At 47.3% G+C, this 27,567-nt stretch overlaps 2 protein-coding genes across 5 annotated transcripts; one reads left to right on the plus strand and one right to left on the minus strand.

Annotated features, from left to right (window-relative positions):
- The first annotated feature begins 218 nt into the window (after positions 1-218).
- LOC149348554 (ER lumen protein-retaining receptor-like) lies at positions 219-27,536 on the plus strand. Of its 4 annotated transcripts, none has more exons than XM_089588178.1 (5): positions 219-531; positions 7,304-7,563; positions 10,115-10,195; positions 25,685-25,937; positions 27,304-27,536. In XM_089588178.1, exons 1-5 carry the CDS (start codon positions 441-443, stop codon positions 27,336-27,338), a joined length of 720 nt encoding a protein of 239 aa, XP_089444304.1. In that variant the 5' UTR covers positions 219-440; the 3' UTR covers positions 27,339-27,536. The 4 variants fall into 4 exon arrangements, with proteins under 4 accessions (XP_089444304.1, XP_089444306.1, XP_089444303.1 ...); XM_089588177.1 differs by lacking the exons at positions 25,685-25,937; positions 27,304-27,536 and adding exons at positions 14,224-14,476; positions 16,096-17,909 and having other exon boundaries at positions 243-531; XM_089588180.1 differs by lacking the exon at positions 10,115-10,195 and having other exon boundaries at positions 221-531; positions 27,304-27,535.
- Positions 21,622-24,608, minus strand: LOC149348555 (glutathione S-transferase kappa 1-like). Its single transcript, XM_089585850.1, has one exon. The coding sequence runs from the start codon at positions 23,042-23,044 to the stop codon at positions 22,367-22,369; it is 678 nt and encodes a 225-aa protein (XP_089441976.1). The 5' UTR covers positions 23,045-24,608; the 3' UTR covers positions 21,622-22,366.
- Positions 27,537-27,567: the final 31 nt, after the last annotated feature.

Genomic DNA, 27,567 nt, shown 5'->3' on the forward strand with positions numbered 1-27,567 from the left:
GTGCAGTTTACTGCGTGTCGTTAGCTGAAAAAATAGTTTGAAATATGTGTGTCAAATTGTTCTGGGGCATTCTAAGCAAATCCAGCGGCTGCGGGTGTCGTCGTTGGCGAGCAGACGACGCCGCTCGAGCTCTGATTGGTCGAGCGATTAAAGCGCACAGCAGCAGCGACAGCTGTTTCGCTATGCCAGTTTGATGCGAGTCGCATTCGCGTACTCATCAAATCTTTGATTCTCTTGGGCTGTTCACACGTCTCGCCTTAGATTTGGTTCTTTAGGAAGCATCTAGTCGCCCGTGAGATTTGCACGAGTTAGCAACATAACAACAAAACTCGCTTTAATCTAGCGCCCTCTTAAGGGCGTATTGCCAAGCCACGTCAGTTGCAGCGCCGCCATATTTGCCGGCTGTGAGGGACGCGTCCGTGGTCAGAAAACGTGAGAAGATGAATATATTTCGCTTAGCCGGTGACTTATCCCATCTGCTAGCCATAATCATCCTCTTGCTGAAGATATGGAGGACGCGGTCCTGTTCAGGTAAGCGCCGGTCTCGTATCCACCGCGAAGTAATACCGCTCGCCAAGGCGTGCGCTGCCGTGCGGGCATATCGTCGTCAGCATAAGCATGACTGGTCTCTCGCCTCCGTCGTTTCGTTCTTCCCATCTCACGTTGACAGCTCCGAACTGCGGAATGCAAAGAAAAGTCACCCGCCCGCTGCATTCGTGCAGTCTGTCCGCTGCGTAGTCTGGTTTTTCTCGCTTATGTTGTGCCATGGTGCGGTTGAAACTTCGCTGTCGGCACGGGCGATTTAGCTGGTTGGTCATCGCTAATGCATGCCGCCCCCGGACTGTGTGGATTTGCATGCGGTCAGTGTGTTTGCAGAAATAATCATCGCGTAAGCGCATATTGGTATTACGAGGCTACCTTGACTCTTGGTTGCATGCCGTGTGTGATGCTGCCTACCCGACCACAGACGTTGATGCGCGGCCGAGCGAGTCTTGATCTCTGAATTCCTTTTTCTCCGTTACTCGAGTTCATTCTCTCCGCCTTTTGTGCGGTGTGTTATTTTGCTTCCATCAACGGCAGTTCGCCGCTCCTTGCGGTGGCTCATCCCCTGAATCTTCCAAATTTGCTTTTATTTGTAGTACGTAGCGGGCCAGTAGTCGCGACAGAATAGCTGGCTCGATTTATCGCGCTACGTGTTCGTAACTTTTTTTGTCTGTTATTATATTCGTGTTCAAAATTGGCCTTTAGAGAAGCTCTCGCAGTGGGCTCTTTCGGTTCCTAACCGCGCCTTTGAATGACGCGCTACGCAATCGCGGCCTTATCGCCGGCGCTGTTATCTAGCTCTGCGTGCTCCGGCTTATCGATCATCGAAAGTGGACTGGCGCTGAGTCGGCTCTGCGAACATTTGTGGAGAAATTGAGCTGGTCCTTTTTCAGCGTGCAGTACGTCCGTATCCGGATGTCACGTTTCCGCTTTCTACTCCGAGATGGCCAGCGAAATGCCTGCGAGCGCAAATAAGCGGAAATGCGTACCCTTTTATTCTTTAATGCGAACTTTCGTCTATTACGAATAGCGCAGCTCGCGCGCATGCTCAGTTCGCTTGCTCCCGAAAACGTGGCCTAGCAGTTTTCTGACCAGCTGCTGATATAATCTGTCCACCAAACTCCCGGCCTCTTTCTCACAACTTCCGTGACAGCTCATGGGGAGATGTCGTGAAAGGCAGGCAGCGAATAGAAATACTCCAAAGTGAAACAGCTGACAGCTTTCGAGGTGTCATTAAAGAGAGGGGGGGGGTTGCTCACAGCAGCTCAATTAACTGCATTTGACATGTGATAGTGCCTGTAGTTTTACAGCTTGCTATCCTGGTAGAAATGTTCCCTTACCTGACTGCAAGAAGGTGCTACAATTTGGTGTTATTTGTGCTCTCATGCTTATTGCTGGCCATGCAATAAATGTACACGTTTTAGTATTTAGAAGAAAAAAAATAGTCAAGGGTCTCCTGACTGGTGTAGAAAGGAAGGTATATTTTTCCCTAAGGATTGTAAACTATACTCTATCCTATCATGTCTGTCGTAGAGGGTCTGTCCACTTAACTTTATCGACCATACTTTCTAAAGCTCCATAACCAGGTAAACATGTGCCCTGCCGGAGTGCGGAAAATCTTTGCTGGACATTTTGAAACAATTTTTCAATATGGTACTGTTCCTCTTCATTTTGTAGACAGCATCAGAGAGTCAGAGCATTTTAAATGCTGTAAGCAATTGCCTGCTGCCCCCAAAGACAGTGGGAAATGTGGCAGTCACTGAAATGCATAGCTAGTTGTGAAGCTATACCTTAAAGTGCTAAAACTGCCTTAAAACAAACTGTCACTATAATAAAACTGTCTATAACAGTCACAGAAACCAGCAGCCAAATTTTTTCAGTACTCTACATCGACAGTGGAGCTGCCATTAGTGTAGCAGCATTCTTGGTTATTTTCTTTCTAGGAACATCTTAAAATATGAATGACAAAAAATTGAATGCTAAGCTACACAAGATGCCACGACTTATTTCAAGTGCAGAAAGTGAGGTGCCGTAATTTTGTTGTGGCAATAGCTCTTGGTATTGCTTTGCATCCTGTTAAGAAATCTCCTATTAATCCAAGCATTATAACTTGCTTACAGGCTGAGTGGCAGTTTAAATGTAGCATGTTGCTATTGTTTGTTCTGGCCTCACATTTTTTGTCAATTTGAAATACATATTTCTGACCAAAGCACCTCTTATGCTTCAATTCCTGCTACCATAGAGCATGAAATAACTATGTGCTAATATTTTATTACTCATCTCGGTAGGTTGAGCATCTTACAAACTATAAAATGTAAAAAAGAAATCAATTATAGGTGTCTCCATGGCCAGCTGATTTTTTAAAGCAAAATGGGTTGCGTTAGTTTTTTTTTGTGCTGATCCCTAAGGATCAGCAATCCCTAAGGACAATCACATGGTACTGGTTACCACGGAGTCCATGTTAGTTTTATTGTCACGAGTTTGAATGGAGGGGGGGGGGGGGGGTTAAAATTTTCCTGTTGATAAATGTTTTCTGCTGCCAGACAAACATGGCGATATCCGGAAAAAAAGACAGAATCAGTTTTTACAATGGTCTGATACAGCCCAAGAGTGAAGCAGTTAATCCCCCTTAAAGCAGCCCTCCAGCAAATGGCGTCCACCAATTGTTATAATGTTAACAGGAATCCTTCACTTCATCACCCTTCATGAATCACTTCAACACTCTGACCTTCCTAGTCCATGTGCTTTTTCAGGGAATTAAACATGACCTACTGTCACATTTTGGGATATGCTCCTCTGCACTGTTTATGTAGAAGTTACTGTGTTAAACTATTCTGTTAACATACTCTTAAATATTGTGACTTTTGTGGACACCTAAGGAAGAACAGAATGGAGCTAATGGGCTCATCTAGACATACGTAGAAGTCGCAGATCACGAATGCCAGTTTACTAACATCCCTCAAAGGCCCCCTAGAGGCCCGTGTATTGTGCGATGTCAGTGCACGTTAAAAAACCCCAGGTGGTCGAAATTTGCGGAGCCCTCCACTACGGCGTCTCTCATAGCCTGAGTCGCTTTGGGACGTTAAACCCCATAAACCAAGAAACCAACCAACTAACATCGCTCAAGAGAAAAAAAGTATATAACAGGTGTTTCTTACCAGTGCTCAACTATGGGGTTGAAACCTGAAGGCTAACGAAAAAGGTTCAGCTTAAATTGAGGACTGCAAAGTCAGCTATGGAAAGGAAAATGATAGTCATATCGTTAAGGGACAGGAAGCGGGCAGAGTGGGTGAGGGAACAAACGCAGGTTAATGACATCCTGGTCGAAATCAAGAGGAAGAAGTGGGCATGAGCAGAGCATGTATTGCGAAGGCAAGATAACAGACTATCATTCGGGGCCTTAACTCTGAAGAGAAGGCAAGCATAGCAGGGGTTGGCAGGAAGTTAGGCGGCCACCTTACCTGGGGTTAAGGCGGCCGTGGCTGGCACAGGACAGGGTTAATTGGAGAGATATGGGAGAGGCCTTTGCCCTGCAGTGGGCCTAATCAGGCTGCTGCTGATGGTGGTGATCGAAATCAGCAGAGAAGGAAGCTGAGTAAACGCTTCAGACGGGATAATTTGCCAGAAGGTAGAAGAAAATACAACCAGCTTGTCACTGATGGGAACCAAACCAATGTTTGCTGCCCGTTGCTCATTTGCTACCCGTTGCTCATTTGCTATCTTATCACGTGGGACCTGAAGAGCTCCTTGGTTTGACTGCCATCAGTTGCAAGGTGGCTGTCCTTTCATATGCTTTCTGCTTAATCATTTCCCATGTAACATGATTACTCAGATAGTCCGCAATTACCCCTGCCTCAGAAAAGTAACCTTCCTTTATGCTTTCCTTGATGTATGTATTTCAAATTCTTATGGCTTAACCAGTGTGTCTAGGGAGAACCCCCTAAGGTGGAGTAGATTTCAGTTAGGGAGTAAGTACTGATTAGGTTGTGGCTTCCTTCGTATAGATTGTGGGCCCCTAAGAAACTGTAATGGGGAGTGTGCTTTGGCAAATTACTGGACGGTGAGCCACCACCTGTTCGGCGCGGTGCGTTGCCCTTCGAACGCAACGCTTTTTGAGGAAAGGAAATGGTCTGTAAGGCATTTGCCATGTGCAGTGCTAGCAGGGGGGATAAAATCATCTGTATTTGCACCTCTGAGGTTGATGCAACAATTGAGGGAGCTGCGTTGCCTGTTGAACGAGAAAAGTGATGCTGGCTTTCAAACTTGTTCTTTGCTCTTCTAATCTCACTTTAACGTAACACGGAGCAGTCGCTCCTTCGTATTCCATTTACTTGGCCTGTGCTTTATCTGCGAACTTCCAAGTGTGACGACACTTTTAGAGCGTGCTGAATGCAAAATTTTTGAGCAAGGCTCCTCTATGTCAGAGTGTAAAAGGAACAAAAAAAGGGCAAAAAGCATGCTCTGGCGGGGCTCCTGCTCGAGTCGCAGACTGCGCGACATCGCTACGTCATCCCTTTTATTGCCACACTTGCTTCTGCTAGCTGACAGATGTGCTTTAGCAGCATGTGCCGCGAAGGTCTATTGTTCTGCATGTGGAAGCTCAAGTTGCCAGGCAGCTGGTTTCCGCTGGTTTTATGTGCATTCATTTTGCGTGGCGCCCATGCCATGTTGCTGTTCTCGCAGTTTATTTGCCTCAAATTTTACAAATATATGTGACAATAATGTACGAATGTAACATACAAACGGATAAATGTTATGTATATGTATAATGTACATGTATAAGGTACACATATAAGGTACACATATAAGGTACACATATAAGGTACACATAAAAGGTACACATATCAGGTACACATAAAAGGTACACATAAAAGGTACACATGTAAGGTACATATGTAAGGGACAGATATAAGTGACACACATTGGTTTCTGAGCATCTGTCGTTCACTGCTGCTTAGGCGAGTGGCGCAAGACGTGTGCATGAATCATGCTCGACACATGCCTATGCCTTCTTTGTTACCCAAGTGTTTGTCGTCGTATTAAATGTTTGCTTGAAAGGTCGTAAGTGGTTTTTAATTAGGGCATGTTCACTTTGACATCTTTTCATGCACAGTTAATAAGAAAGCTGTGCGTTGCGGTATTGGTCGCTGTTGTTCTTAAATGCCAGCTATTGGGGAATTTGTGCGGGATGGCAGCAGGAATTGCACTCTTGGGAGATTCTGTTTCCGTTCTCTCTTCTCTATAGTACTCGTGGTGAGAGTTACTTTGTATTTACTTTTATGTGCTGTAAACATTAAATCATAGTGGCACGTCGGGAATATCTGGTGCGGTCATCACGCGTTCTTTTCCAGCAAGTTATGACCATCGTGTCTCTTCGCATCTCTTCTCATGTATCATGTGTATTCCCTTTCTATTTCATGAAAGAATGAAGTATGTTTTAATAGCGCATTTAATATATTGTACTATATTTGAGGTCGGTGTCCGATGGCTTTCGGAAGCGTGCAGCAGTTGAGGGGAAACTGGCTTGGGCTCAGTTGTGCATTTTCCATTTCGAGTTTAATCAGGCAACGTGGTGCTCAAATTTTAGAGGGCATCGTTTTGCAATTTTGATGTATGTATTTTGCATAAATCCTGTATTTATTTGTATTACCCCTTAAATACTATATAGCAGATCTGTTTACTGCTAAAAGAGGTGTATGGTTAAATTTGTCTAGCGGTGGCAAACAACAACTGTTGAGTCAGCTTTGCACAAGAAGGTGAAAACAGGGGTAACATTAGATGGTTTACCATTGTGATGCCATTCAAACAGGTATTGTCAAAGGGTTTTGAATCTGTGCAGTGTTTCCCATAGAAATCACCTGAACTGAGAAACGGGAAACTTTAAAATCGATTTGCATGGGAATGGAATGTTGCATCGCTCCCAAACTTAGTGGAAGTAATCAAGAACGGGAGGAAAACATACCAAATAACTTTCGTTAGAAAATATTCTCACTTCGAAAAACTACTGCAGCTTCTCTTTTAACCCCCTCCTCCCCCCTTCCAGTCAGTCTGTCTCGTGATTGCTTGTTATGCGTATAAGGGAATAATTACTCATTGACCTCCACCTGAGCGCAGCCCTACAAAGGAAAGCTGTAAAGCTTTCTCAGAAACCTCGCAGTTAGAGAAAAATCCGTCGTGCTCCGGGGTTCGAACCCGGGACCGCCGCTTCACCGGAGCAGTCGCTCTACCAATTGAGCTAACTGGGACGGCAAGCTTTTGGCAGGGCAAGAGCGAATGGGGTGTCCGATTGACCAACACTGTTCCCACTTCGAGTTATTGATCAATTCGCTCTCGCCCTACCATAAGCTTGCCGTCCCGGTTCGCTCAATTGGTAGAGCGACTGCTCTGGTGAAGTGGCGGTCCCGGGTTCGAACCCCGGACCAGGATGAATTTTTTTTAACTGCGAAGTTTTTGAGAAAGCTTTACAGCTTTCCTTTGTAGCTGTATGCCTGCGCTTGGATGGAGGTCAGTGAGTAATTGCTCCCTTATTACAAATCTTCTCCACCTTGGGGGATTCCCGTAAACATTTAACCAATGCGTATAATCAGCTAACGCAATAGAAAAGACTAAGAACCTGGCTTTCGAATGCTCCGTGTCAACCTTCCTGCTGTATTAGGACACTTTTCCTGTTGATCTAATTTGTGGTTGAGTGCCCGTGCGGTCTGGAAGGAAAAAAAAAGAAAGCCTTTTTTTTCCCCCTCTCACCTTTTCTCGTGTTCAGGGATATCTGGGAAGAGCCAGATCCTCTTCTCCATCACGTACACGACGCGCTACCTGGACCTCTTCACCACGTTCGTGTCGCCCTACAACAGCATCATGAAGGTGGTGTTCCTGGCCACCTCGTTCGGCACGCTGTACCTCATGTACGTCAAGTTCAAGGCAACCAATGACCGCAACCACGACACCTTCCGCATCGAGTTCCTCCTGGTGCCGGTCACCGTGCTCGCGCTGCTCGTCAACCACGAGTTCACCCCGCTCGAGGTGAGCCCCCCCCCCCCTTCGGGTTGTCGCAGTTTCAGAGATGAAATTCAGATTCTTTTTGTGTCAAATGTCAAAATGCATAGACATGAGTGCCGTAGCATAAAAACCATACTAGTGTCCTGACAGAGTCCGCGGCCCCATGTGCATAGAGCAAGCTCGCTCAGCAAAAGTCTTGTAATACGCGAAATCTTACATGCCACGAATACTTTTGTAGTCACGGTCAAGAAAAGTAAAAATCGGGAGAATAAGAATGTAGGGGGAAAGAAATGAGCTTCCTATACTCCGTTTCATACATAGCAGGCAACGCTACCAAAGCTAGCGCGCCTGTTCACGCAGGCTAAGTCCGCATGCAAAAAGCAGTTCGCCACACAACCAAAGTGAACACAAACATACTTCGTAGCGACAAATCTGAAGTGCCGTGACTGGCACCTCCCGGACTTTGTTTTACCTCCTGCCACATTTCTGTCCTGCGACTCGTCGAGATTTCGAGAAGCAAAGAGTATGTGTGGCGCTATGATACGAGGTTGGTAGGGCGAATCGCTTCTTATAAATCCGCGCCCAAAAAGTAGTTCACACTCCGTGAAAATTATAGCCAAAGAGCCCGGGCACTGAGCGCCTCACAGCTTCGACAGTGATTTTCAATGCTACTACATCGTTTTATACCGCTCTTTGTATTCGTCCAAACAATGACCGGAGTTTCGAGAAGAACGAATGATACGTGGCGGAGTAATGTAGTTTTGCGGACGCACTATTTTAGCAGCCTTCGCAGCGTTGCCTGCTATGTATGAAACGGAGTATAGTCTTGTAATGCATGAGTGATATTTTTCTTTTGGCGTGAGAAGAGAATTGTGCTGAAGAAGCATTGTTATTTTGTTAGGGGCCTGTACGAATGCTGACCATTGTCAGGATGTTAACGTTGCGGTAGTTAGGCGATGCCCTTGCAAACCTGAAAACGAACTGTTTATGTATATTGGACTTAGTAATACTTGCTGGGAGGCTAGCTGGGGTGTATTTTCATGAAAGGACTTAGCGTCAAAACAGACTGCACAGAGTAAGAGAGACGGGGCAAGTTTATTGTACGTAGTTGTGCTCGTTGGCATGGTGTCGACATTAATCGGGGACAAGCAGAACAGTGTTAAATCCTGGTAACGTTGCATCTGAATCAAACAAAACAGATTTTTATGGTGTAATATTTCTGAAGGCACTTTTTTTTTAGTCCGATTTTGAATTCCGTGAACTCTTTTTCATAATCGTTAAAGTGGCTTCACCTCAGCGTTGCACGACCTATTTAGTGGCAGTACAGCAAATTTTTGAAACAATATATAGCTGTAGTTTGTGAATGAGTATATGTCAGGGTGTTTTTTGTGACACCACTTGCAGCTATCAAGCAGAAGCATGTATGTGCAGCACTTACCATTTTACTGATGATCAGTGACTCCATCGCTATACTCCATTTCATACAGAGCAGGCAACGCTGCCAAAGCTAGCGCGCCTGTCTACTTAGGCTAAGTCCACGCCCTAAAAAGTAGTTCGCCGTACAACCAGAGTGAACGTAGCCCTATTTCGTCGTGACAAATCTTAAGTGCCGTGATTGGCAACCTCGTGGACTTCGTTTTACCTTTTGCCTGATTTTCGTCCTGCGACTCATCGAAACTTCGAGAAGTAAGGATAACGTGGCAGTATGGTACGTGGGTGTCAGGGGAGGGAGTCTCTCCTACTTCTTCCACGCCTAAAAAGTGGTTCGTACCCAGTGAAAATTTTAGCCAGAGGGCCTGGACACTGAGCGCCTCACAGCTTCGACCGTGATTCCCATTGACATCACTTCTTTTTATACCAGTCCTTGTTTTAAGAGCGTTAGCTCTTACTTGTCCCGTTTAGAGATTTCGTGGGGTCTGCTACCACCCTGAGATCACAGCCCATCTGTGGCAGCAATAACTCATCACGTTTCGAGACTTCGTGGAGTCTGCTACCACTCTGGGATCACAGCGCCATCTGTGGCAGCAACTAGAAAACAGCACATCTCGCATTGATACTTGTAGCGCCATCTACAATAGCATTGTAGAAACAACCACCTGCGCGCATGCCAACGATGACTTCACGGTCCAATATGGTGGATAGAGGTGGAACTGTGTGAATATGACGTCAGGGGACGAAATGGAAAAGTCGCCTAGTCACATGGCAATACATCGCATGGGTGGTAGATGGCGCTACTGAACAGCTCACGCTCGTTACTTCGTCTTCCAGACGGTGGCGGCCTTTTTGTCCAGACACTCACTGAGGCTTCAGAAAGAAAGAATATGTGGCAGAGTAATATGTTTTTGTGGGCACACTACTTCCACAGCCTCCTCCGCGTTGACTGCTATGTATGAAATGGAGTACTGGGTAAGGTGCAACTTGGGAAAGCCAACTGAACGAATTATGAAAAGGCTTCATTGTCTCGCTCTGACCAATGTTCTGACGCTTGTTGTTCCAACTGTCCCCCGCCGATCTGTTTCTCGAGTTGCGTGGGCATGTCGTGAAACGTTGGTGTCGACCTCTCATGCCGACACAGGCACAACCCGGCGGCCAAGAGCGCAGCTTTCTGGATGTGCTGTTCTCTCACGCCACCCTGGTGTTCAGGGACCCTGTCGAGGTAGAACACATTATTGCAACAGTTCTCATTGGCTCGGCTCACCCACTTATAGTTTCTTTCGGGGATGGGAATTGCACAGCACGGCAGTGATGGTGGCGGCGGTGGCGGTTCAGTTCCGGGTGGTTCAATTCTGGCAAAGAGGTGCCACAGGACGCCAGCTTTAGCGAGAGGCAGAACATGTGCCCACCTCAAGTCCAGTCTTGTTCTTTTTTTTTTTGGGTATTTTGATCATTTCTTCATTTCGGTGCCAGATAAAATGTTTGTGGCATCATTATATTAGCTTTTAAACCATCGTGATCAGCGTTAAGCAAACTGTATTGTAGAGATGTGCGCTTCAAGAGAGATTATTTCGAAGTCGCGTTCAGTTATTTTAAACAGTCACCAATCATGGTTGTTGCTGTTGTGGCTGCATTTCCAAGGCATCAAGATTCAAAAATGCCCGCGTGCTTTGTCATGTCAGTGCACCTCAAAGGGCGGATCATGAACATGCAGCTTCGCAATTTAAAATCCCTCAGCTCATACTCTGAACAAGCTTCTTGCATTTGCTGCTAGGGGATTTTCTTGCTGTTTTGGGACTGCAAGTTCGCCCAGCAAACTGCTTTCGACGGTAGGTTGCCGTTGTTCGACTTACACGTGACTTGCACTCAGGCATAGGTGGCAGGCACCAGCTACCAACCGTATTAGAGAAATGTCGCCTTTTACAGCTTTCCCCCATTTATGAGCATCGCGGGAGATTCAAGCTCACATATTGTTTACGCAAAAGTTAAAGAAAAACTGCTAATGGCATGATGAGTGCAGTCAGGTACTTCGAGAATGCCTTGCACCAAAATGGAGACGTGACAAAACCTTTTGCCTGCAGGGTGTGATAATAACAACAACATGAGGCTTGTGACATTATCATGGCTCACTTTATGGTGTATGTCAAGTGGTTGTCACTTACCCGAGCGGAGTAATTTGTACAGAGGTTGGAAGCGAAATTTGCTGGCACTTTTTTGGGTTCGCAGGTCACCTTGGGGGAACAGTTAGCTTGAACGACATTCTTATGGTCTTAACCAGGTTGTACCCATTATTGTAGCTACTTTTTTTTTTTTGTGGGATCACGTAACGAGTTAACGACTTGCACAACAGTCGGTGAGACGTGCCACGCCCGTGCAGATGGCTGTGACACTGCAGCTTGCATCCTGTGGCCTCCTTTCCCACTATTCGCATGGCCGCCGGGTTTTGCCTGCTCTGGTATACTCACACTGTGGTGAACCGTCTGCATAGTCGGTGGATGTGTGTCTGGGTCACAGTCACTTTTAGGGAGTGACTTGACCGTGTCACAGATGACTTGAGGCCACTTGCATTGTGGAGGCACCTGGTGGTTGCTAGGGGAACTGCCCCCTTAGCTTTTCGTCTTTTGTGGGGCAAATATTTACCCCCAGTGGTTTAAACAGCGGCATTAACAAGCACGTGCAGACATTTTGAAGCACGTGCAGCGGCCTGTTTTGCAATTGTTCTTGCTGCAAAGAACGGTGCGAGAAGCTTGCATTTCCTGCCACTAGGTGTCTCTGTAGTCGGATCCAACTCAAGAACGCAGCGGCTTTTCCCCGTCAAAGGACAGCCCCCTCCCAGCCAATGGCTTTGGCCGATTCTCATGACTCTGCTAGTGTGACAATGGAGGGAGTGGCTCCACTATGGAGGGAGGGGTCTATCCCCTTTCATCTACCACTCCTTGCTTTGTCACACTAGCAAGGTCATGAGAATCGGTCGACGCCATTGCATGGAAAGGGGTCCTTTGACCAGGGAAAGCCGCATCGTTCTTGAGTTGGATTCGACTATAGTGCATTTGTCCCCGTCAGATGTTATCTGCTTGTCTGTTTGTGCTTGTTCTATTGAGAGCGTGCCTTTCTGTGAATATTCTTGCTCTGTGGTTAGCACGTACAGTGGGTCTTATTCTTTCGTGGGGGCTTCATCATGTCCATTGTGAAATGTGATGTGTGGCACTCTTTGTTGGTTGCATTGCTTGCGGTCTTTTCTTTTTTTTTTATCCTAGTGCATTGTCTGCTTAAATGGTTTGTGTGTGCGCATTTTAAGCTTGCATGTGTGATCACTGAATTGACCTGTGTAGTCCTAATGAGGGTTGCCTTTGTGAAAGCTAGCCTTTGGATAGCTTTGCCTTTTTCTGCCTTTGCCAACCACTTGGGGTCACTGGAGAGGAATTCAAGCAATATGGCTGTCACAGTCGCCAAATTTGCTGGCTGTTAGACGCTAGACTACAGAAGCTGTGCACATACGTACAAAGGTGCTGCAGTATTTTATGTGGGCGCTGTACTGTCATGGACAAGACCTCAGAACTATTACTGGCTGCAAAGATGGATTGCTGCGCAATCTCCTGGCGACTAAGTCCTAAGTCCTTCACATGTGTTATCTGGGCACATCTGTTATTGCTCGTATGTCCTGGAGACATCTGTCTAAAATAGTGCACCCTAAACTCCTGCTCTCATTCTGGGGCAGTTAATTTTCTTTTCCCTCACCCTGGCCACTGACGGCATATTCTATTTCTTTCCACTGACCTGGGTTGTTAAAACACGCTTGGTGCAAAGGAAGCAAGACGAAGGTAGTGTTCTCGAAGGCATCTAATGCCTGGCTGTCCTGTCCGACCTTGCTTGGCTGGAGCACGTCTGGGTTTACATTGAGCGGTGCTGCTGTTTGCGAAGCTGCTGTGGACTGCAGTGTTTGGCTGCTGTAGCTAAGCTGCCTGAGTCTGTGTAGTCTTGTATGGTTTGTGCATGTTGCATGTAGTGTGTGCTGCAATTCTGCTGCCTCTCTGGTACCGTGTTGAATACTTGTTTTTGGAATGCTAAATGACCGTCCTGCAAATAGTCTCCTACTAGCAATTTCCTTGGGTGTATAGCTATTCTTTTATCATTATTCACGGACATTTCCAAAATCAGTTGTGTTTGTTGATCTTGACACCATAGCAACATTATTGATGTGAAAGACTTAAAACGTTATAAATGTGTTATATGCGCCATGCTAGTTAGTCACAGTACTGCTGAAGTTTGTTTTCTTTGCTTTGGGGGGGGGGGGGGGGGGGGGTGTTCTGTTAGATGTGTTCAGTCTTCAGACTGTAGTTACTGGCTACACGAGCTGCAACTCTTACCACACGGGCAGCTCTGCGTCTATCAAGGGAAGCGCTCAGCAGTAGCATTTAGAAATCGACACTTGCCACAGTGTGCGGATGCGTCACAGTACCGTGAGTTCCGTATTTATCTGTCCGAGTTGTCCCCACTTCTGCGCAAACTACTGGCCTATTTGGGCTCAACCACTGACCACAAGGTCGCTTATGGTAGTCTGTGTTTTGCACTAAATAATATAATATCGGAACTTACTTGAATTGTCCAGGATCGGGAAACACCGCAGTGAGCTACAGAAAAATTTTCGTCACAGCGAGTGCAAGAGCCGATTTGACAGGCAGCGCCATCTGGCAAGCTGCGAGGCGACTCTGAGTTGGGATGGGCCTCAGTTCCCCAGATGGCACAGCCTGTCAACTCGGCTGCTCCGCTCACCGCGACGAAAACTCTGCTGCATCTGACTGTAGGTGTCCGGCTATTCCGGACTTGGTTGCAGAGCTCTTAGGCCGGGCCACACATCCATTCACTTCGTCAGGGAGTCCCATTCTTTACTGTTGTCAGGAGTTTGGATCGTACGATGGGGAAAGAAATGTTCCATTTTCAAGTCCAATTTTCTCAGCCATAATTGAATCTTCAAATGCCAAACACTGACACAGTTACAGGCAGCCGAACAATTGATTTTTACTACGAGCGAAAATTGGGGGGGGGGGGGGGGGGGTTGTTTTCAATGACCCATTAACGCCGCTGCATAAACGTGACTGCTCCTGTACCTTTGAGGTTGCAGAATTTGCAGAGTTCATGCATGAGTGTTGTGGACATTGGGGTCATCGGGGTGACGGCCTGTGTTCCTGATGTGAATCTGAATCCGTACAAGTATGACGAGGTGCCGCACGTCGCCGTCACGCCCCGTAGGTCCTGTGGACACTGTCCATCTACCTGGAGGCCGTGGCCATCCTACCGCAGCTGTTCCTCGTCTCCAAGACTGGCGAGGCTGAGACGATCACGTCGCACTACCTGTTCTGCCTGGGCTCGTACCGGGCACTGTACCTGCTCAACTGGGTGTACCGCTACTACACGGAGAACTTCTACGACCTCATCGCCATCGTGGCCGGCCTGGTGCAGACCATCCTCTACTGCGACTTCTTCTATCTCTACGTCACGAGAGGTGGGACTCTCTCTTACGGATCTGTCTCCTAACAGCATGTTCCTCGCTGTCCATCGTGCGCATCTTTTAGCAATGTGTGCATACCTGCTCACCTTCCGTTTCAAAGTGCGAAAGCGGCGATCGTAAGCAGAGGTAACTTAGCATAGGTCTGAGCATTGTGTAGAAAAAGATCGACATATCAGCCTGGTTCGGATCTGCTGCTTGCAGCGATGACAGTGTTGACAAAGGACATACCCGGTAGTGAAAAACTGTGGCGTACTTGTGCATTCTTTTGCCGGTGACGATGAAACGCAGTAGCAGGTATAGGCTCTTTGAAGGACCTTTACAGTGAGGGTCAATTGGTGCAGTAAAGGTTACTGCACTGTGGCTTGCCGGAAATGCAAGCAGCTTAGTGAGAAGAACAGTTTTTAAACGGCAAAAAGCAGGGTAACGAAGCTGGAACTGGGCTGTGCTGCTGAAGGCGGGGCCCCTGTTTGGTGGAGGTGTAAGGTCAGAAACGTTATCGGTGAAACTCATGCATTGGCATTGAAGGCCTAAGCCAGCGAAATGATGACCCCATCCTTGAATTGTCTGCGATTACCAGAAACAAGCCAAGATGTTGTGTATCATGTCTTCATCGGGCCAGTAGATGATGCGGGAAACGGATAACAGATGTGCGACCAGCAGCGAGGTAGAAACAGTAGTGTCTTCTTTTGGGACACAACACTACACTCATGACGGTGACAGTATGGACCTGTAGTACCATCTAAAAACACGGGTTGTTTCATGAACGGGGGACGCATAATCGGGGTTCCATTGTGCTTGCAATCTCGATGCACTGATATCTCAGTCCGCCTTTTTCATGAGATGTGGCACCCTTTGGGCACTGCTTGAAAATTCGTCTCCTACCCAGAAAACTGTTCGAAAACACACGTGGGCGACACAGGCATGATTCGGTTCCATAAGGCACTAACTGTACCTGCGAGGTGGGAAATGGTCAAATGTTTAGGGGAATCCCCCAAGGTGGAGTAGATTTGTAATAAGGGAGTAATTACTCATTTGCATCCACCCGAGCGCAGCCATACGGCTACAAAGGAAAGCTATACAGCTTTCTCAAAAACTTCGTAGTTAAAGAAAAATTCGTCCTGGTCCGGGGTTCGAACCCAGGACCACCGCTACACCGGAGCAGTCGCTCTACCAATTGAGCTAACCAGGACGGCAAGCTTATGGTAGGACGAGAGCGAATTGATCAATAACTCGAAGTGGGAACTGTGTTGGTCAAATGTTTAGGGGAATCCCCCAAGGTGGAGAAGGTTTCTGAGAAAGCTGTATAGCTTTCCTTTGTAGCCGTATGGCTGCGCTCGGGTGGATGCAAATGAGTAATTACTCCCTTATTATGAGGTGGGAAATGTGTCCTTGACAGCTGGTGCCACGGATCTCTTTTCCCCGTTGCTCACATGAACTGCGCATGTGCAGTAAAGGCTGGGAGTTAGTTTTGAACCAGTGGATCTCAAGGAAGAGAGACGCGAGTATGTACACAGCACCCATATAAAAAAGGCTGGTTTAGCTACACTTGGTATTCATGTCTAGGTTTCCTTTAACCACGCCACCTTATTTGACTGTGCTCTTCTCATTTGCAGTCATCAAGGGAAAGGCCCTGAAACTGCCCGCCTAAGCCAACCCAGGCTCCCAGCTGTCCCAAGTGCCGCCGCAGACCGCCCTTCTCCCCGAGGAGATTGCGCAGAACACCCTGCAGGCGTCGCTGTTGCGGCTACTTCTGCAGTTCTGCCCCTCCTCAGCATCTGGTCTCGGCAGTTCTTTGGAGCCAAGCAACATTCTTTTTGTTGATACCCGTTCTCTTTTCTTTATTCCTCTCTCTATCTTTTTCCGAAGTTGTCATAACCCACCCATCGAGTTTATTTTTGTTTAGTTTTTTTTCCCCCTTGTCTCATTAGGACTAAAATTCACACTAGCTTTGTGCTTCCGAGCCAAACCTTGTTTCCCTGTCTGTACTTTCTTCCTTGCACATCGTTCACTCCCGACGAGGTTTGCAGAGGGCTGCCTGGGGAGTCAGCACTGTGGCGCCATCTATGGTGAAACGGTGGAACAACTGGTAGGAAGTCGGCTGTACCGCAAATACTTGTTCGGGTGTGCACAATGTGCCCGGTTTGGGCTTGGATTGGCCGTAAGAAGTGCTTGCCTTGAAAGTGCGGGATCACGGTGCCCATGTACCGTGGTTCCCCGCTTCAAAGGGTTGCTACTAGTCTGTCATCGAGAACGGCTGCGACTTGCAGCTTGGCAACTAATAAACTTGAGAAGGTGACGGAGCGCACGCTGGCTTCTCTGCCGCTGTCTGCAAACCCCGTCGCTGTGCGCATATTGCCGAAACATGTTCAGCCGCTTTGTTGCGTAGGCTTGTGAATGCTTATGTCATCAATGATTTCTTGCTTTGGGAGCAGCGCGTGAATTCTCTTCATGCCTGTTCTTTTTTTTTTTTTCTTCACTGAGTGAATGGAACTACGGTGGTCATAGTGTGGGGGTCTTTTGGGGTGGCTGGTTGACAACTCGTGTACAGTCTCAGTGGAAGTGTTCCTCTTTCCCGCGCGCATTCAATGACGGTTATCATTATTATTATTGAATTTTTTTTTACGTGTGTGTGTACGTGTATGCAGAGGTATGGCAGGAGGCAGATTCCAAAGTTTCACCTCCCATCGGTGAAAACGTGTATTCTAGGAGGAACGTCTACATTCTATACATCTAGGAAGATGGAAAATCGGAAAACCTAGTTCATGCAATGTCATTACTCTGAAAAAAAAAAAAATGGCAGGTACTACAACAGCATAACTGTAATGTAAAGAGTCTCTTACAGCCGGCATTTTCACGCCAGGGATTTCGGATTCTTGCACTTCAAAACTTGGGAAGGCACACTTTTTTTTTTTCTGAACAGGCAGCCAATAGCGTGCCGGGGCAACTTTCTCTGTTCATGTCTTCAAATAATGCAAATTAAATATGGAAAGGTCCGGCATTTATTGCGATGAACACTCGTGCAAAGGCAGATTGTCACTGAAGGCAAGATAATTGCATTGATGGATCGTGGCATGTACAGTAGTCCAATGTAGCAAGTACAGAACGCCTGCCTGAGGTTTAGTGCAGTCTACGTTTTCTTTTTTTCTAAGCTGATGTGTGTCCCGTTTATTGGTGGCTTGTAACGGTGGTTGCCCGTGTCGTGGAGCAAGTTTGTGAGTTGCCGTCGTGTCCAAAAAAAAAAACACGGGGTGTTTGAAAATAAAAACGAGGGGTGCTGGGAAGAGTGTTCTTGCTGGCACCAGAGGTCGCCAGCAGCACCTGTAGACGGCATCACCAAAGTTGCTGACCCTGCTCCTGTCGCGGCTGTCCCCGGCATGGTTTCGAGGCATGGATCATGGTGCAAATAAAACTGTTTACCGATTTTGGACGCTGGCTTCACAGTTTCATGCATTTGCTACCAGGGTAAATTGGCCCAATGTTGGAATGTATTGGCAAAGGCCTGGTCCTATAAAGGAGCAGGGTAAAACCAGCCATTTCTAATGATGGGCCAATTAAAGGGACTATGCAGTAAATTAATTGCGATTGCGTAAAGCAGACGAGAGATAGGCATTCCATCACTCGTCACCCCATCGCAAGAATTTTTGAGCTAGCATCAATAGCAACGAAGTTATGGGCGATTAAAAAACACGCTCCTCCTCTCCCCCCCCGTCAACTCGTACGCGCGGAGCACCAAGAAAAAATAACAGCTCTGGGACTGGGCCCCGCCTATGAATAAGTCATTCGCTGACATTCGGTTTGCGACTTCCGGTTGTCGCACCCAGCACCTCAGCAGCAGCGTCGGCAGCGTCTCTCCGGTCTCTCTTCGCCTTCCGGGATCGCGGTGCACGTCGGATATCTTTGCTTGTCAGTGCGACAAAGGCACTGCGAGTGGTTTCCGAACTCTCGACAGAAAGAGGCGGCAGAGGTATATCGAAAACATATGCTTGAAGGCAATGCCCTGGCTCGCGCTTGCCCGAGGGGGTCGCGTGGCGGCTCGAGCAGACGATTTTCACTGCTACCGGAAGTGTGCCCATGATGTCGTGGCTCCAGCGAATGACAGCGTGCGGTGGCCTGCCGACGTCATAGGGCTAGTGACGTCTATTTTCCCGATTTTTGTTTCGAAGTCGGTCACGACGAAGACACCAATCGGCCCGCGAAGTTTAAAAAACGCGGTTTTTAAAAATTCATAATAAATTGCCAGCTCAGTTCCGAAGACTCATACTTGGTGTGAATGCTTCTTAGCATCGTTTCTAAGCATTGAAAACATTTACAAGTGTCTTTTACTTCATTGCATAGTCCATTTAACTGTGCTGCTTGGGTAGGTTATAGACTTTTTTGCATTGGGCAAGAGAGGTATTGAAACTCCTCCTCCCTCAACTGTCTTATTCCACTGCTGCTTCCACAGTGGTAGCCGGTTGCACATGACAGTCCAGTCAACAATGTGGCGATGCCAAGGGAGCCCTTATTGCAAAAGTTCATAGCTGTTCAATCATATGTCGGATATGAGTGTAAATACTTTGGCGTACTCTTGAGCTTTCCCTGTGATGGCAATAACGAGGTCAGAACCAACAGTAGTGGCATCCTGTGTTCAAACTTTGCATCTCAATATAGCCTCACAGAATGGATATACTAGACACTGTGAACAGGACTGAGTGTCATACGGAGAGTGGTTATTGTTGCTGTTGTTGTTGTCCTCTAGATAATGGCGCGTACCCACTGCGGGGGATTGGCCAAGACAGGCGGCAACTGATAGGTGCACAAAATGTTAAACAAGAAAATGGTGGGGAAAAAATAATTATGATAATAATAGCAATTAGGAAATAAATTAAAGGATCTCAGATGTGTATTGAAATAGGCTAAACAAATGCTGTGAGATCGGTGACTGAAATAGAAAACGGGGCTAAATATTCCACGTTTCAGAAAGCTTTCGTTCCAGAGAAATATTGATCATGAGAAAGAGCAGAGCTTAAGACGGCAGCCGTTTAGTGTCTGTAAGGAAGTTTTGCATGGTGGAGAGCACATTCCAGTTGCTGTGCCCAAGGGAGGAAGCCCCAAGAGACAGAGCAACCCCGGCAGACAGACCTAGCTGTCGTAACGGAAGCTCCAGCAGGCGGCTCCGTAAAGAGGAGAAACGGCGGCAGGTCAACAAGAAATGCTGTTACACTCCAGGCGTCTTACTTTTCTTTTTCTTCCGTAACCGTTTAACATTTCTTGCTCTGTTTCACCCCGCTTTTTTCATAGTTCCTTAAAATGTTCTGAACGAAAGGTTGACAGTGGTGCTGCAACTGGCACCGTCGTTGTGTTTTTCCCGACTGTCGACTGTAAAGCGCGGGAAGTAAAGTGAGCCGTGCCACCTATAGTAGGATACAACTTAAAAAAACAGCAGTTGCTAACACTGGGCCGCGGTCCGCGGTGTCCTGTATTACTCCGCTGGCCAATCGCAACAGTAAACGAAATCACCTTTTTAATGTTTGACTATACCAAACAAACCATGTACCAAAATTCTAGAGCTGATAGTTTTTTCTTGTGATAAGCTCCTTGTTTAGGTAACAAGAAACGTTTAAGCAGCGGACTACTTTTTTGTCGTGGAGGAATTCTGTGCGCGGAGGCTGAATGTGGGCGGAGCTTCACTGCAGACTTAAGATGTATCCGACTATAGTGGAAAATAGAATATTTGTGAGAACGGCTAAGAGCACAATTAACAGTGGTCAGTAGAGTTGCATCAATGGTGCAGTGGATCAGCTCTGCTTTTAAAACGATAGCGTTGAGGCTGCCGTTCTGCAGAAAATCCGACATTGTGAGCAAAAAATCCCCGGAGAAGCAACCTATGTCACGTGACCTTGTGGCGTGTAACCTGCCTCCCGGATAATAATGAAATTGACCACTGTGGCAGTTAATGATTGGTCACAAGAGGTTGCTCGGTAAGAGCAACCTATAGTTCACGGAAGCCCCACCAGTGGCAGCACCTGCCATTGCAGGGCAGTGGTGCATCGCTTAACGGCTGCATTACTGTGCCAGGAGTGGTATGAGAATCCCCACGGATCTGTGAATTTTAATTAGAGAATTACCAATCATGCATATATGGGCATTAAGCCATTATTGCCATCGCATCATAACCTTAAGGAGGCGCTAAGTGTCTCCTCCAATTTTTTACGTAAAACAGCAGTTCAAATCCTTTTACTTGAAAACTTTCTTTTTTTTTTTACTGCACAAACTATTCGTCATTCTCCCTCAGGGGTGTTTTGCTTTCAGGTCACAATCCGAGATTCTTTGGAGCAAATAATGTTTAAAATACTTCCAGACAAGCCAAGAGACCAAACCGGAAGTTAGTGCCTTGACAGAATGGAAATGTGCAGTACTGTCGCCCGCAAAAAAAACGGCTGCTGGGCTCTGATCGATACCTTCAGTCCAATTTTACTGGAAATGTTTTTAAACACGTTACTGCTTTAAAATATTTCAATAAAACCTACGCATTTAAGCTGTGTGTAGATTTAATGTGTTTCCACCATGCATTCTTTATACAAAAAAAAAAGTGAGGGGGTTAGGAGAGATGATTCCGCGGAAACTTCTTAGCCTGTTGTGGTGGGGATGGTGCATCTAGATGGGCTCATGACCGTACCGTTGTACTTTCTCAGTTGTTCAGACTCGTTTTATAAACCTTGCAGTCACCGTGAAGTCTTTGAGGAACAACTTTTTTTTTTGCTTGTAAACGCAAGGACTGAATGTTTATACTGAAGTCTTAAACTTTCAGGGACACCTCGGACAATGCTGTCCAATTTTTATTCCTACTTAAATTTGATTCAGTGCCTCTTTTGGCTACGTTGATGTTTGTCTGGTAGCAAAGACGCATTTATTGCACACAAAATTGTTTTTGAAAACGTCCCCATCACTACTCAAAGTGGTGACATATACACTAAAAAAGGAGTCCCCAATCTCTGTTTACAATTAACTTGTGCGTAACCCAACCCTTGATCCGCGAACAAGAAAAAATGTGTCGACGAAAGGAGTTTACTTGCAAAGTCGACCAGTAGCGGCAACACCTGTATTTTCTGTCTTTTTATGGCTTATGAAAGCCCCGTTTTCAGTTAACATCTCTGTCATCAGAATGCCGTAATCTATCGATACAGGCAAACTTCAGTTTGTCCTCAACAACCTGTGCAACTCTCCCAGTTCTGCCACAGGCAGGTAAGTAGCATGAAGAAGCCTACTGTGAGACATTTGCACACATTAGTCTGAAATGGGTCTGAAGCCTGTCGCCTTCTAACTTCTACTCTACTCTGAACAAGTTTCAAGACAGTGAAGCGAAATGTGCAAGTCGGCATGAAATAATCGCATTGCACAAAACGTACTCATAACAGTTCATTGTAGTTTTAAACACATTGTCCTGTATTTTCATTTCTGGTATAAGAGAACAGTTTTCAACAGTTATGCAAATAATGTCGGCATTCAATTAGACTAACTGTGGAAAACTGCTCTCTAATAAAAACGCTGAACACCACAACAACTCTATGCCCCGCTAACCTTGCCCATATTGCAATGAAGTAGTAGTGTGTTTTTAAGTCAAGCCTGGATCTTATATGTGACCTGGCCTTCAACCCGCGTACTTGCAGCACGAACGTTTTAAAAGCACTACCTGGCACCGGCGATGACACTTGCTCTCCAATCGTTCAATGATGCACCAAAAACAAAAACCTAAACTAAAAGCAAGCAGTCATAAAACCTTGAAATGGGATTGTGATATTTTCAATGTTTCTTTTCGTTTATTCTTGTATGAAAAAAAAAACGAAAAAAGAACGTTTTTTTTTTCCTAAATTGCAGTGTTTTTTTTTTTTTTCAGGCCTTCATTCACAGCTTGGCTTCAGCCGGTTTCGGTCCGAGCCACTTCTTTCCCATGATATGGGCCAGGAGCTCGAACCTGTCGCTGCCGAAGAACACCTCCGGTTTGCCCCCAACATGCGCGACTATGGTGGGCGCGCCGAACGCGCCGTAATCCTCAACAGCGCGCCTGGTGTTTTCAGCCAACACCTTCTTGACGCTATCCTCCTTGATCATGGCGAGAGCTTCCTTAAGCGCCCCGTCGTTCATGCCAATCGCGCGACCGACCTCCACGATGCTGTCCTCCTCAGCGATGTCCTTGTTGTCCTGGTAGAACCGCTTCCAGAAGCCCCGCGACGCTTCTTCCAAGTACTGCGGGTGCTTCAGGTCGAGCGCGACGAGAAAGCGCTGCGGCTTAAGGGTCGACTTGGTCGTTACGAACTCGACGAAGAAGTCGGGCACCTTGATCGGCACGCCGTAGTACGAAGACACCCGGCGGATGTCCGTCAGCATGTAAAGACCCTTGTTGCGCACATAGCCCGGCGGCTTGTTGTTTGTCTGTTTCATGACGCCACCCACGAGGAAAGGCTTCAGCTTCAGATCCAAGTTCCATGGCGTCCTGTAGCGGATTAGAGTCTCGAACGCGAGGTAGGAGTAGGGAGAGATGACATCGTAGAACAATTCGACTGTGATCCGCGAAATTGCCATGCTTAGGCTGGTGGGAGCGGTCGTGGCGCTGCGCGACTGCGTGGAATAAGGAGCCTTCCACGGCGGGGTGCTTTTGGGTTGATAAGCTTTGTCTACTTCTTCTGCGCGAAACGGTGGTGTTCGTACCCTCAGCGCAGTATCAGCATTATCGAACGAGGAGGATGAACAGAATAAACAGGAGGAGGAAGAGGAAGAACATTTATTTCCGCCGAATTTGGCGCGGCAGCCACCTCCGGGTCCGCACGCAGGCGTCCGGGGAAGCAGGCTGTCGCACCGCGACCGAAGTACATCCGACCCCGTCTAGGAGAAGAGGTCTTCAGCCTCGGCCGCCAGGCGGACGGCGAAGCGCTGAGTTTTTTCGTCGGAGCTTTTTCAGCGTGGTCTCCCATTCAACGCTAGTTTTAATCGCGTTGCGCCCTGGGGCACGAACAACGTTACTAGATTACATGGCCACGTGGCCGCAAAATTTACAAATTTCGGTTTCTGCGCCGTCCCTCTTCGCCCTCTGGCACCCGCCCAACTCCTCCACAAGGGCGAGAATAAATTTCGGTAGGGAGCGGCGCCACAAGGGAGAGAGGGGTTTATCCTCGACCATAGAGGGAAGGGATTATCCCCTTTCATCTACCACTCCCTGCTTTGTCACGCTAGCAAGGTTATGAGAATCGGCCGACGCCATTGGCTGGACAGGGGTCCTTTGACCGGGAAAAGCCACTTTCGTTCTTGAGTTGGATCCGACTAGAGTGCGTTTGTCCCCGTCACCACCACGTGATGTTATCTATTTGTCTGTTTGTGCTTGTTCTGTTGAGTGTGTGGCTTTCTGCGATTATTCTTGCTCTGTGGTTAGCATGTATAGTGGGTCTTATTCTGTCGTGTGGGCTTCATCATGTCCGTTGTGAAATGTGATGTGTGGCACTTTTTGTTGGTTGTATTGCTTGCGGTATTTATTTTATCCTAGTGCATTGTCTGTGTGTATGGTTTGTGTATGCACATTTTAAGCTTGCATGTGTGATCACTGAATTGACCTGTGCAGTCCTAATGAGGGTTGCCTTTGGTTGTCACTGCTCATGTCCTGGAGACATCTGTCTAAAATTGTGCACCCTAAACTGCTGCTCTGACTGTGTGGCAGTTATTTTTCTCTTCCCTTACCATGGCCACTGACGGCATATTCTATTTCTTTCCACTGACCTGGGCTGTTAAAACGCACTTGGTGCAAAGGAAGCAAAACGGAGGTAGTGTTCTCGAAGGCATCTAATGCCTGGCTGCCCTGTCCGACCTTCCTTGGCTGGAGCATGTGTGGGTTTACATTGAGCGGTGCTGCTGTTTGTGAAGCTGCTGTGGACTGCAGTGTTTGGCTCCTGCAGCTAAGCTGCCTGAGTCTGTGTAGTCTTGTACGATTTGTGCATGTTGCATGTAGTGTGTGCTGCAATTTGCTGCCTCACTGGTACTGTGTTGAGTATTCGTTTTTGGAATGGTAAATGACCGTCCTGCATATAGTCTCCTACTAGCCATTTCCTTGGGTGTATAGCTATTCTTTTATCATTATTCAGGGACATTTCCGAAATCAGTTGTGTCTGTTGATCTTGACACCATAGCAACATTATCGATGTGAAAGACTTAAAACGTTATAAATGTGTTATATGCGCCATGCTAGATAGTCACAGTACTGCTGAAGTTTGTTTTCTTTGCTTTGGAGGGGGGGGGGGGGGGGGGGGTGTTCAGTTAGATGTGTTCAGTCTTCAGACTGTAGTTACTGGCTACACGAGCTGCAACTCTTACCACACGGGCAGCTCTGCGTCTATCAAGGGAAGCGCTCAGCAGTAGCATTTAGAAATCGACACTTACCACAGTGTGCGGATGCGTCACAGTACCGTGAGTTCCGTATTTATCTGTCCGAGTTGTACCCACTTCTGCGCAAACTACTGGCCTATGGGCTTAACCACTGACCACAAGGTAGCTTATGGTAGTCTGTGTTTTGCACTAAATAATATAATATCGGAACTTACTTGAATTGTCCAGGATCGGTAAACACCACAGTCAGCTACAGAAAAATTTTCGTCACGGCGAGTGCAAGAGCCGATTTGACAGGCAGCGCCATCTGGCAAGCTGCGAGGCGACTCAGAGTTGGGATGGGCCTCAGTTCCCCAGATGGCACAGCCTGTCAACTCGGCTGCTGCGCTCACCGCGACGAAAACTCTGCTGCATCTGACTGTAGGTGTCCGGCTATTCCGGACTTGGTTGAAGAGCTCTTAGGCCGGGCCACACGTCCATTCACTTCGTCAGGGAGTCCCATTCTTTATTGCTGTCCGGAGTTTGAATCGTATGATGAGGAAAGAAATGTTCCATATTCAAGTCCAATTTTCTTAGCCATAAATGAATCTTCGAATGCCAAACAAACACTGACACAGTTACAGCCAGCCGAAAAATTGATTATTACTACGAGCGAAAATTGGGGGAGGTGTTTTCAATGACTCGTTAACGCCGCTGCACAAATGTGACTGCTCCTGTACCTTTGAGGTCGCAGAATTTGCAGAATTCATGCGCGAGTGTTGTGGGCATCGGGGTGACTGCCTGTGTTCCCCATGTGAATCTGAATCCATACAAGTCTGACAAGGTGCCGCACGTCACCGTCGCGCCCAACAGGTCCTGTGGACGCTGTCCATCTACCTGGAGGCCGTGGCCATCCTACCGCAACTGTTCCTCGTCTCCAAGACTGGCGAGGCTGAGACAATCACGTCGCACTACCTGTTCTGCCTGGGCTCGTACCGGGCACTGTACCTGCTCAACTGGGTGTACCGCTACTACACGGAGAACTTCTACGACCTCATCGCCATCGTGGCCGGCCTGGTGCAGACCATCCTCTACTGCAACTTCTTCTATCTCTACGTCACGAGAGGTGGGACTCTCTTATGGATCTGTCTCCTAACAGCATGTTCCTCGCTGTCCATCGTGCATATCTTTTAGCAGTGTGTGTGTACCTGGTCACCTACCGTTACAGAGTGCAAAAGTGTGTACTGTACGATGTCAGTGCACGCCAAAGAACCCCAGGTGGTTGAAATTTTTGGAGCCCTTCACTACGGCGTCTCTCATAGCCTGAGTCACTTTGGGATGTTAAACCCCATAAACCAAACCAATGTGCGAAAGCGCCGGTCGTAAGCACAGGTAACTTGTGAGCATAGGTGTGAGCATTGGGTAGGAGAAGGTTGACATAAGGGCCTGGTGCAGGCCTGCTGCTTCCAGGGATGACTGTGTTGACAAAGGACATACCTGGTTGTGGAAAGTTATGCGGTGTACTTGTGCATTCTTTTGCCGGGAATAATGAAATGCAGTAGCATGTATAGGCTCTTTGAAGGGCCTTTACAGTGATGTTCAATCTGTACACAAAAGTTAACTGCACTATGGCTTGCTGGAAATGCAAGCAGTGTTCGGCAGCTCGCACCCTGTGGTCAACAGCAGCAGCTTAGTGAGAGCAGTTTCAAAACAGCAGAAAGCAGGATAACAAAACTGAAACTGGGCTGTGCTGCTGAAGGCGGGGCCCTGTTTGTTGGAGGTGCGAGGTCACAAACTTCATCGGTGAAACTGGTGTGTTGGCATTGCAGGCCTAAGCCAGCCAAATGATGAGCCTATCCTAAAATGTCTGAGATTACCAAAAACAAGCCAAAAAGTTGTGTGTCACGTCTTCATCGGGGTAGTAGCAGCGATGATGCGGGAAACAGATGTACGATTGGCGGGGAGTTAGAAACAGTATTGTCTTCTTTAGGACACAACACTACACTCATGATGGTGACAGTGCGGCGACTTGTAGCGCCATCTAACGACATGGGTCGTTGCGTGAACGGGGGACGTAATCGGGGGTTCCACTGTATTTGCAGTCTTGAGGCACTAATATCTCAATCCGCCTTTTCTACGAGATGTGGCGCGCTTTGGCCACTACGTCTACTACCCAGAAAACTGTTCGAAAAGAAACACACATGGGCGACACAGGCATGATCTGGTTCCACGAGGTGCCAGCTGTGCGTGCAAGGTGGCATATGTGTACTTGACAGCTGGTGTCGCGCATCTCTTTTGCCCGTTGCTCACATGAACTGAGCATGTGCAGTAAAGGCTGGGAGTTAGTTTTGAACCAGTGGATCTCGAGGAGGAGAGACGCGAGTATGTACACAGCACCCATGTAAAGAAGGCCGGTTTAGCTACACTTGGTATTCCAGTTTAGGTCCCTTCAACCACAGCGCCCTATTTGACTGTGCTCTTCTCATTTGCAGTCATCAAGGGAAAGGCCCTGAAACTGCCCGCCTAAGCCGACCCAGGCTCCCAGCTGTCCCAAGTGCCGCCGCAGACCGCCCTTCTCCCCGAGGAGATTGCGCAGAACACCCTGCAGGCGTCGCTGTTGCGGCTACTTCTGCAGTTCTGCCCCTCCTCAGCATCTGGTCTCGGCAGTTCTTTGGAGCCAAGCAACATTCTTTTTGTTGATAGCCGTTGTATTTTCTTTATTCCTGTCTCTTTTTTTTCCCGAAGTTGTCATAACC

Source organism: Amblyomma mixtum, chromosome 4, assembly GCF_055824585.1.
Source record: "Amblyomma mixtum isolate Tamu chromosome 4, ASM5582458v1, whole genome shotgun sequence".
NCBI lineage: Eukaryota > Metazoa > Arthropoda > Arachnida > Ixodida > Ixodidae > Amblyomma > Amblyomma mixtum.